Raw genomic sequence first — 12,500 nt, forward strand, 5'->3', positions numbered from 1 at the left:
TACTAAATGCAGGAAAATAAAGGTCACGCATGTGATTATATCAGTTCTAGTCATCCTAAAATATTATCAAATAATAATATGGTTTATACAGGTTTTAATACACGTTTTCAGTATAAATATAATTGAAAATGTGAACAGACAATAATGTCTCAGATTTAGTTTTCTTTGAAAGCTGTGAGTGCTATTATATGACAAAAGTATGTGGACACCCCTTCAAATGAGTGGATTTGGCTATTTCAGCCACAACCTTTGCCGACAGGTGTATAAAATCGAGCACACAGCCATGCAATCTCCATAGACAAACATAGACAGTTGAAAGGCCTCACTGAAGAGCTTAGTGACTTTCAACGTGGCACCGCCATAGGATGCCACTTTTCCAACAAGTCAGTTCGTAAAAGTTCTGCCTTTTAGAGCTCAACCCCTCCGACGTCGAATTTCAGAAACGTTAACGTGCAATTTAGAGAATGGTAGAGACCTCTAGTGAAAATGGAAGTGGGGAGCCCCAAGTTGTTTTCACCAGCAATGAAAACAGTGTTCCTGTTTCAACATGATAATATATGTCTACAGTCTTTGCAGATACTTCCACTACCTCTTCTGTACGTTTGGAATCAGGTATCAGGACTTCTAGGAACCAAACGACTCAAGTATGACCTCTTTCTTGTTCATTGACCGCGATATTGAGTATTCACCATTTTATTTCTATGATCAATGCATGTGAAGCATAGAGATCACATTGGTATGATTGTATGTCATGTCCTGTGTATGGTGCGTCCTCTAATCTCTTCCAGCCTATCCCATGCTTACACTTTTAAGAAGATTCTCTATTTTGTTAACCATTTTGGCTGAGGGAATTTAAGAAAAAAATGGATTACATTAGATGTCTCATTTTGTGGATAACGTTCATTCCCCACAGAAATCCATTCTCTGGGCCTGTCGAGGCAACCAGGTTTGCCATGATCTTTGGAGCACTTTTTGTAGCTGCAAGGTAAGTTTTCCTTGCTTGGTCTTTTGGGGTCTAGGCCAGGTTACAGACTACACTGTGATTGATGGAACAAACACCAAGGGTCACAACGTGTCAGGCTCTAAGGATAAGCACGTGTCTCGCCCAGCAGGTTCAGTCTGTTACCATTGCAAAGTTTTTAGTAGTAAGTTAAACTGTTGGAAAGGGAATGGCAATTAAATCAAAGGGGTGTTGTAGCTCTGTAAAGGTTATTTCCGCTTGAGCCAACATCTGCAGAGCTTACTATGCAATCTCTGCAAAGGTTGTGGAAATTGCCTTTAAAAGGCGCATTGTCGGATGTGCCTCTGATTCCCGACCTTATGTTTTCACATATTTGAATTCTTCAATGGAAATGAGTCATTAGATATTTGTTTTATGCATTATTTTTGTTTATTTTGGGGATCTAATTTCTAAGCAAAGTTCTTGAAATAGTTTTTTCAACATTTTGTAAGGTCCAATATTTCAACCTCAAATGTAAGTTGAAATATGGTCTAGATTCAATTTCCTGCCATACTGATGAAAAATGTATGAAAATTCCACCAGTTACCATGTCAATATAAGAATGACAGATTTGTCCTCACATAATTGTGTAAAACAATGTTAGTACATTGTGTCAAAATACCTGTTTATACCTGGTGTTAATATGCCTAATGTGTCCTGATCGTGCCCCATGTTTAGACAGGTGGCAATTAAAATATGGATTCTGATCTTGATCAGTTCTCTTAGACAGTAGTCAGGCACACGTGTTTGGATAACTTACAAGTGTAGACAGATCTGGACAGTAAAACCATTTAGAATCATTAACCCGCCCTCAAATCATTGATAAAGTGCATATTTTGCAGTTAAGGCAATCTTAGTCACCATTATTTATTCACAGCCAGTCTTGGTATACGCTTCACTTTTATTAAATGTTGTCATTTTCAGATGACTACTTACAGCACATAATAAAATAATACAAATAAACTACTTGAAATCAACATTATTTGAGGCTGTGCTTTTAAAGAACAAAAAACAACAACTGCTTTTTAGTTTGACAAACCATTTGTGAATGCAGACCAAAGCAGGAGTAGCTTACAAAAGTAAAACGTTGAGACATTAAAAAAAAAAAAAAAAAAGCTACAAGTAACACAATTGTCAAAACGATGCGTTGTTACTCAGCCTCCACTGGAACTAATGAAGGTTCTTCACATTGAAGCGTACAGTTCTTTCATTCCTAATAATGAGAGCTCGCCGGTGACAAGAAATGTTACTGGTACCACAACGTCTCCAATTTCCATAAAAAAGCGTTTTCAACCTAAAAGACCAAGTGTCACTACACCGCATCTCTCTTTTTAGATGGAATCATTATCAAGTAATCAAACATATTTTTGCTGCAAATACATTTCCAAGTGGGTCAGGGAAATGCAGAGAAATAAGACATATTTTAGAACAGCTCCACTCGGGAACACCTAGAGGAAATAAATCCTTTAACAAAAGCTCACAAGAAAGATGGTAAAATACACAGATTAAAGAGACTTATCAAAAAGTGTAAGAAGTGAACAAGAAAATCTTTACAAACTTTACACAAAGTCACAGAAGTACTGTCTAGCAAAAAGAAGAGGAACGAAACAATAGGAAAACGCTGGCTATTAAAAATACAGCGTTCTAACCAATGAGTTATAATACAAGACATCACTGATGTCAGACACTTTACACAAACCTCAGGGACAGACACTCCCCATTAGTTCATTTCTTGCAATTAAAATGTTTCCATGGTCAGGGCTACGTTCAGTACGAAAAAAAAAACAGTGCAACATTCAATTAAACAGAAACGGTGCTGTTCTGAACGGCCAGCTCAAAAAAAACAACAAGAGGTTGGGGACCAGCATGGCCTCTGCTCGTTAAATATGTCCCCCATTGCTTCAAGCCACACCCACCAAACGGAGCAAACGTACCTCAAAGTCCATTCAAAGAACATTGGAATGTTTGTGGGGAAACGTGTCGCTCAGTACAAACCGTTACGCAACATAGCAAACTTCAATCGAACTGAACACACCACAGGTTTCAAATAAGCAATGATGTCACGCAGCAGTGTTGCTTTCTCTCCACTCGATCACCAAAGAAAGAAAACAAAGGGTGAAAACGCAACATAAGCCCCGTTTATACCTGGTTCTCAGATCACAATCAGTCCTTTGTCCGGATTTTTATTTTAACCCTTATTTTACCAGGTAAGTTGACCGAACACATTCTCATTTACAGCAACGATCTGGGGAATAGTTACAGGAGAGAGGGGGGACAAATGAGCCAATTGGAAGCTGGGGGTGATTAGGTGGCTATGATGGTATGTGGATCTGATTGGGAATGTAGCCAGAACACCGGGGTTAACACCCCTACTTTTACGATAAGTGGCATGGGATCTTTAGTGACCACAGACAGGACACCCGTTTAACGTCCCATCCGAAAGACTGCACCCTTCACAGGGCAATGTCCCCAATCACTGTCCTGGGGCGTTGGTATATTTTAGACCAGAGGAAAGAGTGCCCTCCAACACCACTTCCAGCAGCATCTGGTCTCCCAACCAGGACCAACACTGCTTAGCTTCAGAGGCAAGTCAGCAGTGGGATGCAGGGTGGTCTACTGTGATCTTGTCCACATTCTGATTGTGCCAACATTGTGAACAGATCTTCCTGACCACCTCCGGAGAGAGTCAGGCACCCATTGTGTTTGAATATCTTAAAGTGTAGACAGATCTGGACAGTGAAAACCTTTAAATCATTATCCCATTTTAATACTATGTGTAGATGCATATCTGAAAATCTGGCCACAATCTGAATGTGGACAAGATCAGAATAAAGAATGTATGTTAGCGCCAGGTAAAAACGAGGCTTTAGTGTGCTTGCAACAGCGCCAATCTGCCTGCATATCGATCGTCCCGTCGAAGACCTAGAGACCCTCAACATCGCCCCTTTCATTTCTTTGTTTCAAATGGCTTGGAAAGCAAAATACCCATCAATCATAGTACATTTATTGAAAAAATATATACATATTTTTCAAGTAAAAAAATACCACAGGAGATTTTTAAAATTGTAATACAAACAGGGGAAAAAACATTTTCTTTCCATAGAAATCTTCGAGATAGGTCTCCCAAAAAGTGAATAAGGAGAATGAGTAGAAGAATCAGCATGAATTATGATGAGGAGGTAGCAGGTAGGGGGAAGGGAGGGGTTCAGGAACTGTGGTACTTTGGATGTGTGGAGCGTTGGAGGTTATGCTGGATGGGGGACGAGGTTTTGCTGGATGGGGGATGAGGCAGGGCTGTATGTTGTGCCCCTTTACAATCAGGCCGCTGCCTTCCCTCCGTTTGCTGGTGTGGCCCAGCCGTGTTTGGTTGGTTGGAATAGGTCGTATTCACTAGGCCCGAAACGAGAAAAACAAACAGACCAACAGGGATGGACTACCTGAACTTGTCCAATAAGAAAATCTAGTTTTATTTTTCTTGTTGCAAAATGTTTTGCTGCGGTGTGCACTAATGAATACAACCATGTTATTTTTTTTAGGTTTGGTTCTGTGCGCTTTGACCTCTCTGAGAAGGGGTCATCATTATCATTTGTCCTCTTGCTGGAGGGTCGTCAATGTTCTGGAGGGTTCTGGTGGCTCCGCCTCTGTCCGGCACCTCTTGGCCGGCCTGTCATCGTAGTGACTGTTGCCACAATGGGGCTCCAGGGAGCCGTTCCTGTCGTGGCTGGGAGTGGCGGCCACTGCCTCGCAGCCCCTGGACTCATTGTCCGAGGTGGTGGGAGGAGGGAGAGCCTCCAGAGAGGGGTGGGGGGCAGGAGGGAGAACATCCAGAGAGGGGTGGGGGGCAGTGGGAGGAGGGAGAACATCCAGAGAGGGGTGGGGGGCAGGAGGGGGAACATCCAGAGAGGGGTGGGGGGCAGGAGGGAGAACATCCAGAGAGGGGTGGGGGGCGGGAGGGAGAACATCCAGAGAGCGGTGGGGGGCAGGAGGGAGAACATCCAGAGGGTGGGGGGCAGGAGGGAGAACATGTGGGGGGCAGTGGGAGGAGGGAGAACATCCAGAGAGGGGTGGGGGGAGGTGAGCCCGTTGAACTGGACGGATTCTGCTTTGACTTCATTCGCCATCGTGGATGACTGGGAAGCTTCTCCCGAGCCCAAGTTGTGACTCACTAAACCTGTTGAAGGAAAGATAAAGAGCTGTGACTCACTCAACCTGTTGGAGGAAAGATAAACCGAGTGAGCTGAGACGTCATGAATCATGTAAGGTACTGTCAATAGAGGCACACAAGGGTCTCCACTAGAATTCACATGAGAAATGTTTATTAGTCATTCTAACAGCACGTCATGTAGCTACTCAAATTGATGTTCCCTGAGTTTATTTCTCCCTTCCACAATCACTCAGGGATTGTGTGTGTTCCCTTACCATTGTGGCTGCTACTGCCGTCCTCCCTCTCAGAGTGGCTGGTGCTGCTGTTGGAGGTGGTGGGAGGGGGCGAGGCCGCCCGGCTGGACGTGGCGCTCTCCGTCTCGTCCAGCAGCCGGTCCATGTAGTCCCTGAGACACACAAGGATAAGATAAATAACATTATTTTAAACAATTCAGTCAGCACCAACTACAGCCTGCCAGTTTAGCCCGTACATTAATCACAGCACATGTATACCCTGTTCACACTACTGAGCCATACTGGGCTGGTCTGGTTACGACCTCCAGGACCATGTGAAAAGAAACGTACAAGACCGCAGAGTACAGATCAGCTTGGCAAGATGGTGATAACAGGGTACTAGATTCACACCCCTGGAACATAGTGTCAACAGTAGCTATGGTTCCCAGAACAAAGGTGATCACACATATTGAGTGTGTATTGGTCACATGGAATACACGTTCATGACAAGTTACATTTCATTTCAATAATATTTGTTATACGTTTAAAAAAAGGGACAATCCGAGTTGCTACATTGTTTTTTGGGACTTATAATAATATATGCCATTTAGCAGACGCTTTTATCCAAAGCGACTTACAGTCATGTGTGCATACATTCTACGTATGGGTGGTCCCGGGGATCGAACCCACTACCCTGGCGTTACAAGCGCCATGCTCTACCAACTGAGCTACAGAAGGACCAAAATTAAATGATATGTACACAATTATTATTTTTTTTTTTTTAAAGAATATAACCGATGTTCAACAGTCGTACCCCACCAGAACCCCAAATATAAGCTTGTTTTACTCCAGTGTAACCAAACACTATATGGCCTCAAAACATTGTTAGAACTATACATCTGGTATCATGGGTGGTCAGTTTGCATGCATAGCTCGGTCTATGGATTTGAGAAGGGTTACATTTCTCCAGCCCCATCCCTCAGCTTTTTACCGAAACGGGGCGGGGACTACGCTTCATTTTGTCTACTGCTGATTGCCATTTTAAAATATGAAACAATATTTCAAAATCAGGTAAGCAAATATCTAGAATATATATATATATCATTTTTATATATAACAAAAAACATTTTGTATTACATAACATATTTGTTGACGGAATTCGAAATTCAAAAGAATTGGCTTGGTCTTGTGAAAAGAGACTTACGTGACCCCAGGGTGAAGGCTGTATTTCCTTTTCCCCAGCCTGGTTTGCTGTGCAAAGAAATCATAACGCTCAGACTTCTTCCACATGTAATAAAAGGCCACACATTCTCCTACTGACCTAGTTCTCACCTGAAAAATGTAATATCAGCAGACAACGAGAGACATTATTACCATCGCCTTCCAGAGTTGAACTCAATTCAATTTGAACTCCCCAGTCAAGTCTACGAGGGATGAGTCAAAATGCAATTTGTGAATTGAAAAATACTTTTTTTCTTTTGCTTTTCAATTCATGAACTGAATTTCAAATCCTCACGAGATTTGGAGGTTAAAAATGGAACTGACCTCAACCCTGATCTCTTCAAAACACATGCTAAATCAACATAAATATTCAGAAAATAAAACATACTTCTTAAATCAGATACCATAGTATTTAATACAATCTGATATATAATACAGTATTTCCCCTAGGATTATTTTCAGCAGCGGTGGAAATGTTATTGTGGGATAGACTTGGTAGTGGGCATGGCCAATGTCGTGGTCTTGTCGTTTTAAAGCTAATTTCCTGCAATTCTACACATTTTGCCATGTGCAGAGAGACATTTTCAAAAAATAAATAAATATATACAATGCATCCGTAAAGCATCCAGACACTATAACTTCCACATTTTGTTACGTTACAGCCTTCGAAAATGGATTAAAAATAATAATAATTTAATTCATCAATCTACACACAATACCCCATAATGACAAAGCAAAAACAGGTTTAGAATTCTTTGCAAATTTTGAAGAAAAAAATCCTGAAATGTCACATTTACATGAGTATTCAGACCCTTTACTCAGTACTTTGTTGAAGCATCTTTGGCAGTTATTACAGCCTCGAGTCTTCTTGGGTATGACGCTACAAGCCTGGCACTAGAGGTCAATGCCGATTAATTATGGCTGATTAATTATGGCTGATTAATTATGGCTGATTAATTATGGCTGATTTCAAGTTTTCATAAAATCGGTAATCGGCCTTTTTGGATGCCGATTACATTGCAATTCACGAGAAGACGGCAAGGAGCCAAGGTAAGTTGCTAGCTAACATTAAACTTATAAAAAAACAACCAATCTTCACATTATCACTAGTTAACTACACATGGTTGATGATATTACTAGGTTAACTAGCTTGTCCTGCGTTGCATAAAATCAATGCGGTGCCTGTTCATTTATCATCAAATCACAGCCTGATGGTGCATTCGTGAAAAAAGCACAATCATTGCACAATAGTACCTAATCATAAACATCAATGCCTTTCTTAAAATCAATACACAGAAGTACATATTTTTAAACCTGCATATTTAGTTAAAATAAATTAATGTTCGCAGGTAATATTAACTAGGGAAATTGTGTCACTTCTCTTGTGTTCAGTGCAAGCAGAGTCAGGGTATATGCAGCAGTTTGGGCCGCCTGGCTCGTTGCGAACTGTGTGAAGACCATTTCTTCCTAACAAAGATCCTAATTCATTTGCCAGAATTTTACATAATTATGACATAATATTGAACGTTTTGCAATGTAACAGGAATATTTAGACTTATGGATGCCACCCGTTCGATCAAATACGAAACGGTTCCGTATTTCACTGAAAGAATAAACGTTTTGTTTCTGGATTTGACCATATTAAAATGACCAAAGGCTCGTATTTCTGTGTGTTTATTATAATTAAGTCTATGATTTGATATTTTATACAGCAGTCTGACTGAGTGGTGGTAGGCAGCAGCAGGCTCGTAAGCATCCAATCAAACAGCACTTTACTGCGTTTGCCAGCAACTCCTAGCAATGGTTGAAGCACAGCATGGTTTATGACTTCAAGCCTATCAACTCCCGAGATTAGTCTGGCAATACTAAAGTGCATATAAGAACGTCCAATAGTCAAAGGTATATGAAATACAAATGGTATAGAGAGAGTCGACGCGTCATAATTCCTATAACTACAACCTAAAACTTGTTAACTGGGAATATTGAAGGCTCATGTTAAAAGGAACCACCAGCTTTCATATGTTCTCATGTTCTGAACAAGGAACTTAAACTTGAACTTTTTTACATGGCACATATTGCACTTTTACTTTACTCTCCAACACAGTGTTTTTGCACTATTTATTTGTTTGTTTGTTCATAATATGTTCATTATTTTCCAATAAAAATGTTAAAATACAGTGATACAAACATTGACATTCACTGCACTGTTGAATGGGATGGCCAATTTAGAGGACAAAACAAAACTTAGCTCACACATACACAAAATAAAACAAAATCCTATTAGGTGGTACATGTATAAGAAGACAGCATATAGTCATATAGCCAAAAATCAATATTGAGTGGAGTACAGCACAGAGTAGCAGCCGATCGTCAACCCAGTTATGAAGTGGGACTAGGCCATTTATCCAGTATCGGCTGCCATATTTTGTAAAACATTGGACTTCCATTGAAGGTATTGCATAGAATGTTTTCGATATGTATTACATTCCCTAAATCCCGTAACCACATTTCAAAAGGTAGGTACAGTCAACATGTTTTTGCATTATTTAAACCAAATTGAACATGTTTCATTATTTGAGACTACATTTATTTATGTATTATATTAAGTTAAAATAAAAGTGTTCATTGTTCATGTAGTATTGTAATTGTCATCATTACAAATATATATATACAGTGGGGCAAACAAGTATTTAGTCAGCCACCAATTGTGCAAGTTCTCCCACTTAAAAAGATGAGAGGCCTGTAATTTTCAGGGTTGTTGTTACATTTACATTTACATTTAAGTCATTTAGCAGACGCTCTTATCCAGAGCGACTTACAAATTGGTGCATTCACCTTATGACATCCAGTGGGACAGTCACTTAACAATAGTGCATCTAAAACTTAGGGGGGGGGGTGAGAGGGATTACTTAACCTATCCTAGGTATTCCTTAAAGAGGTGGGGTTTCAGGTGTCTCCGGAAGGTGGTGATTGACTCCGCTGTCCTGGCGTCGTGAGGGAGTTTGTTCCACCATTGGGGGGCCAGGGCAGCGAACAGTTTTGACTGGGCTGAGCGGGAGCTGTACTTCCTCAGTGGTAGGGAGGCGAGCAGGCCAGAGGTGGATGAACGCAGTGCCCTTGTTTGGGTGTAGGGCCTGATCAGAGCCTGGAGGTACTGAGGTGCCGTTCCCCTCACAGCTCCGTAGGCAAGCACCATGGTCTTGTAGCGGATGCGAGTTTCAACTGGAAGCCAGTGGAGAGAACGGAGGAGCGGGGAGCGGGGTGACGTGTTGGAAGGTGAACCTTGCTCCAGTCTGAGGTCATGAGCGCTCTGGAGCAGGTTTTCATCAAGGATCTGTCTGTACTTTGCTCCATTCATCTTTCCCTCGAGCCTGACTAGTCTCCCAGTCCCTGCCACTGAAAAACATCCCCACAGCATGATGCTGCCACCACTATGCTTCACTGTAGGGATGGAGCAAGGTTTCCTCCAAACTTGACACATGGCTTTCAAGCCTAGGAGTTCAATCTAGGTTTCATCTTGTTTCTCATAGTCAGAATCATTTAGGTGCCTTTTAGCAAACTCCAAGCGGGCTGTCATGTGCCTTTTACTGAGGAGTGTCTTCCGTCTGGCCACCTGATTGGTAGAGTGCTGCAGAGATGGTTGTCCTTCTGGAAGGTTCTCCCATCTCCACAAATGAACTCTAGAGCTCTGTCAGAGTGACCATCGGGTTCTTGGTCACCTCCCTGACCAAGGCCGTTCTCCCCCGATAGCTTAGTTTGGCAGGGCGGCTAGCTCTATGAAGAGTCTTGGTGGTTCGAAAATTCTTCCATTTACGAATGATGGAGGCCACTGTGTTCTTGAGGACCTTGCTGCAGACATGTTTTGGTACCCTTCCCCAGATCTGTGCCTCGACCCAATCCTGTCTCAGAGCTTCAACCTCATGACTTGGTTTTTGCTCTGACATGCACTGTCAACTGTGGGACCTTATATAGACAGGTGTGTGCCTTTCCAAATCATAGACTCCAATCAAGTTGTAGAAACATCTCAAGGATGATCAACGGAAACAGGAGGCACCTGAGCTCAACTACGCGTCCCATAGCAAAGGGTCTGAATACTTATGTAAATAAGGTGTTTCTGTTTTTTATTCATCATTATGGGGTATTGTGTGTAGATTGATGAGGAAAAACATTTGATCTAATTAGTTTTAGAATAAGAAATAAAATTTAGGAAAAAGTCAAGGCGTCTGAATACTTTCCGAATGCACTGTATGTTTTACATATATTTTGGAGTGGTGGCAATGACTGCGGAGGCCTGCCGCTGCTAAATTAATATAGGGGAGGAAGCACTGTATAAGATAGACATAGCTTACCTTGTTGGCTTGTATTGAATGAAAGTCTTTCCCGTAACCTTTTAGTCCTTGCTCAAAATATCTACATTCGTCTTCTGTCCACACAGACAGCTCTTCTGTGACAGAGGGCAAAGGGTTATTAAGTACCACAACCACTACTCCATTCAAATACAATAAAACTATGACCGTATTACAGGTCCCAGACACCATCCAACAACACACAGACACAAGCCAGGACCCATATAAGTCAAGGACAGTTTTTATCATCAAAATACACAAAACATGACTGGTTAGATATTGAGAGAAAATATTCCAGATATGAGTGAAATCAAGAGTGAAAGTCAACACTAGTTCACTGCAGGTGTTACCTCTAGCTGCCTTCACATTAAACTTCAGTCTTCTTAAAGCTTCCTCTGTGTCAAATTCACACCTGACCAACTCATAAAGTGCCTGTGGAAAGACAACATTGAGATTGTGAAGAAGACGGTCACAGACAAAAGTGCATACTACAGTCTTTACGGTAATGGCTTGTGTTCAGTAGGTGGCATTTTGAAACAGTGAAATGTGGAGGTACTATACTACAGTCTTTACGGTAATGGCTTGTTTTCAGTAGGTGGCATTTTGAAACAGTGAAATGTGGAGGTACTATACTACAGTCTTTACGGTAATGGCTTGTGTTCAGTAGGTGGCATTTTGAAACAGTGAAATGTGGAGGTACTATACTACAGTCTTTACGGTAATGGCTTGTTTTCAGTAGGTGGCATTTTGAAACAGTGAAATGTGGAGGTACTATACTACAGTCTTTACGGTAATGGCTTGTGTTCAGTAGGTGGCATTTTGAAACAGTGAAATGCGGAGGTACTACTTGAGCATATGAAAACAAGTAATACCTAACTCTCAAAGTCATCCTGACTTCAGAGTCTCGAATGGCTCTTTGATCATGCGGCACAATGCGTCAACAATGAAGGGGGCTGTGCGTTTACTGGTTGACTCTCCTCTGTCTCTCTCGAACACCTACAGCCACACAGCGCCACCCTCTTCCATTACAGTGGTTATCAAATCCAAAACGATGTGTTCTCAACCCCCGAGGAAAAAACAAACCTTTGAGAGAACCAATCAAATCCGTCGCACAATTTCTGAATGAATATTGCATTAACAAACTGCCTCCAGGCTAACTGAACACGACTCTAGACGCCTGAACACTGATCTCTGAGTGAATATTGCATTAACAAACTGCCTCCAGGCTAACTGAACACGACTCTAGACGCCTGAACACTGATCTCTGAGTGAATATTGCATTAACAAACTGCCTCCAGGCTAACTGAACACGACTCTGGACGCCAGTCTGTTTGAACACTGATCTGCTCGACTGTGTTGGTCTTCATACCTGCTCATTGTCTTTGATATGGGATCCCTCAGGGATGGCATCCACTCCTTTCTCCTCTCCTGTTCGTTTTGACGCCTGAGATAAAAACTCCACAACCTTGCCCTCGGGAAGGAACTCGGGGTCCCATAAAAGCTGGTCATCGTTTTCATATACTGGAAGGAGAGAGGAAAAAGGAGCGAGAGGGGGG

General features: G+C 41.7%; 1 protein-coding gene across 1 annotated transcript in view; it reads right to left on the bottom strand.

The window, feature by feature from the left end:
* Positions 1 to 1,889: 1,889 nt before the first annotated feature.
* LOC124042110 (mesoderm induction early response protein 1-like) overlaps positions 1,890 to 12,500 on the bottom strand; it is a 29,795-nt gene continuing 19,184 nt past the window's right edge. The window contains exons 8-14 of the mRNA XM_046360446.1: positions 12,314 to 12,465; positions 11,295 to 11,376; positions 10,948 to 11,042; positions 6,582 to 6,709; positions 5,420 to 5,550; positions 5,053 to 5,171; positions 1,890 to 4,789 (exon numbers count right to left, since the gene is read on the bottom strand). Of these exons, the coding sequence (XP_046216402.1) occupies positions 4,583 to 4,789; positions 5,053 to 5,171; positions 5,420 to 5,550; positions 6,582 to 6,709; positions 10,948 to 11,042; positions 11,295 to 11,376; positions 12,314 to 12,465 (914 nt within the window). The 3' untranslated portion in view covers positions 1,890 to 4,582. The remainder of the gene's footprint in view (positions 4,790 to 5,052; positions 5,172 to 5,419; positions 5,551 to 6,581; positions 6,710 to 10,947; positions 11,043 to 11,294; positions 11,377 to 12,313; positions 12,466 to 12,500) is intronic.

Source organism: Oncorhynchus gorbuscha, linkage group LG08 (assembly GCF_021184085.1).
Source record: "Oncorhynchus gorbuscha isolate QuinsamMale2020 ecotype Even-year linkage group LG08, OgorEven_v1.0, whole genome shotgun sequence".
NCBI lineage: Eukaryota > Metazoa > Chordata > Actinopteri > Salmoniformes > Salmonidae > Oncorhynchus > Oncorhynchus gorbuscha.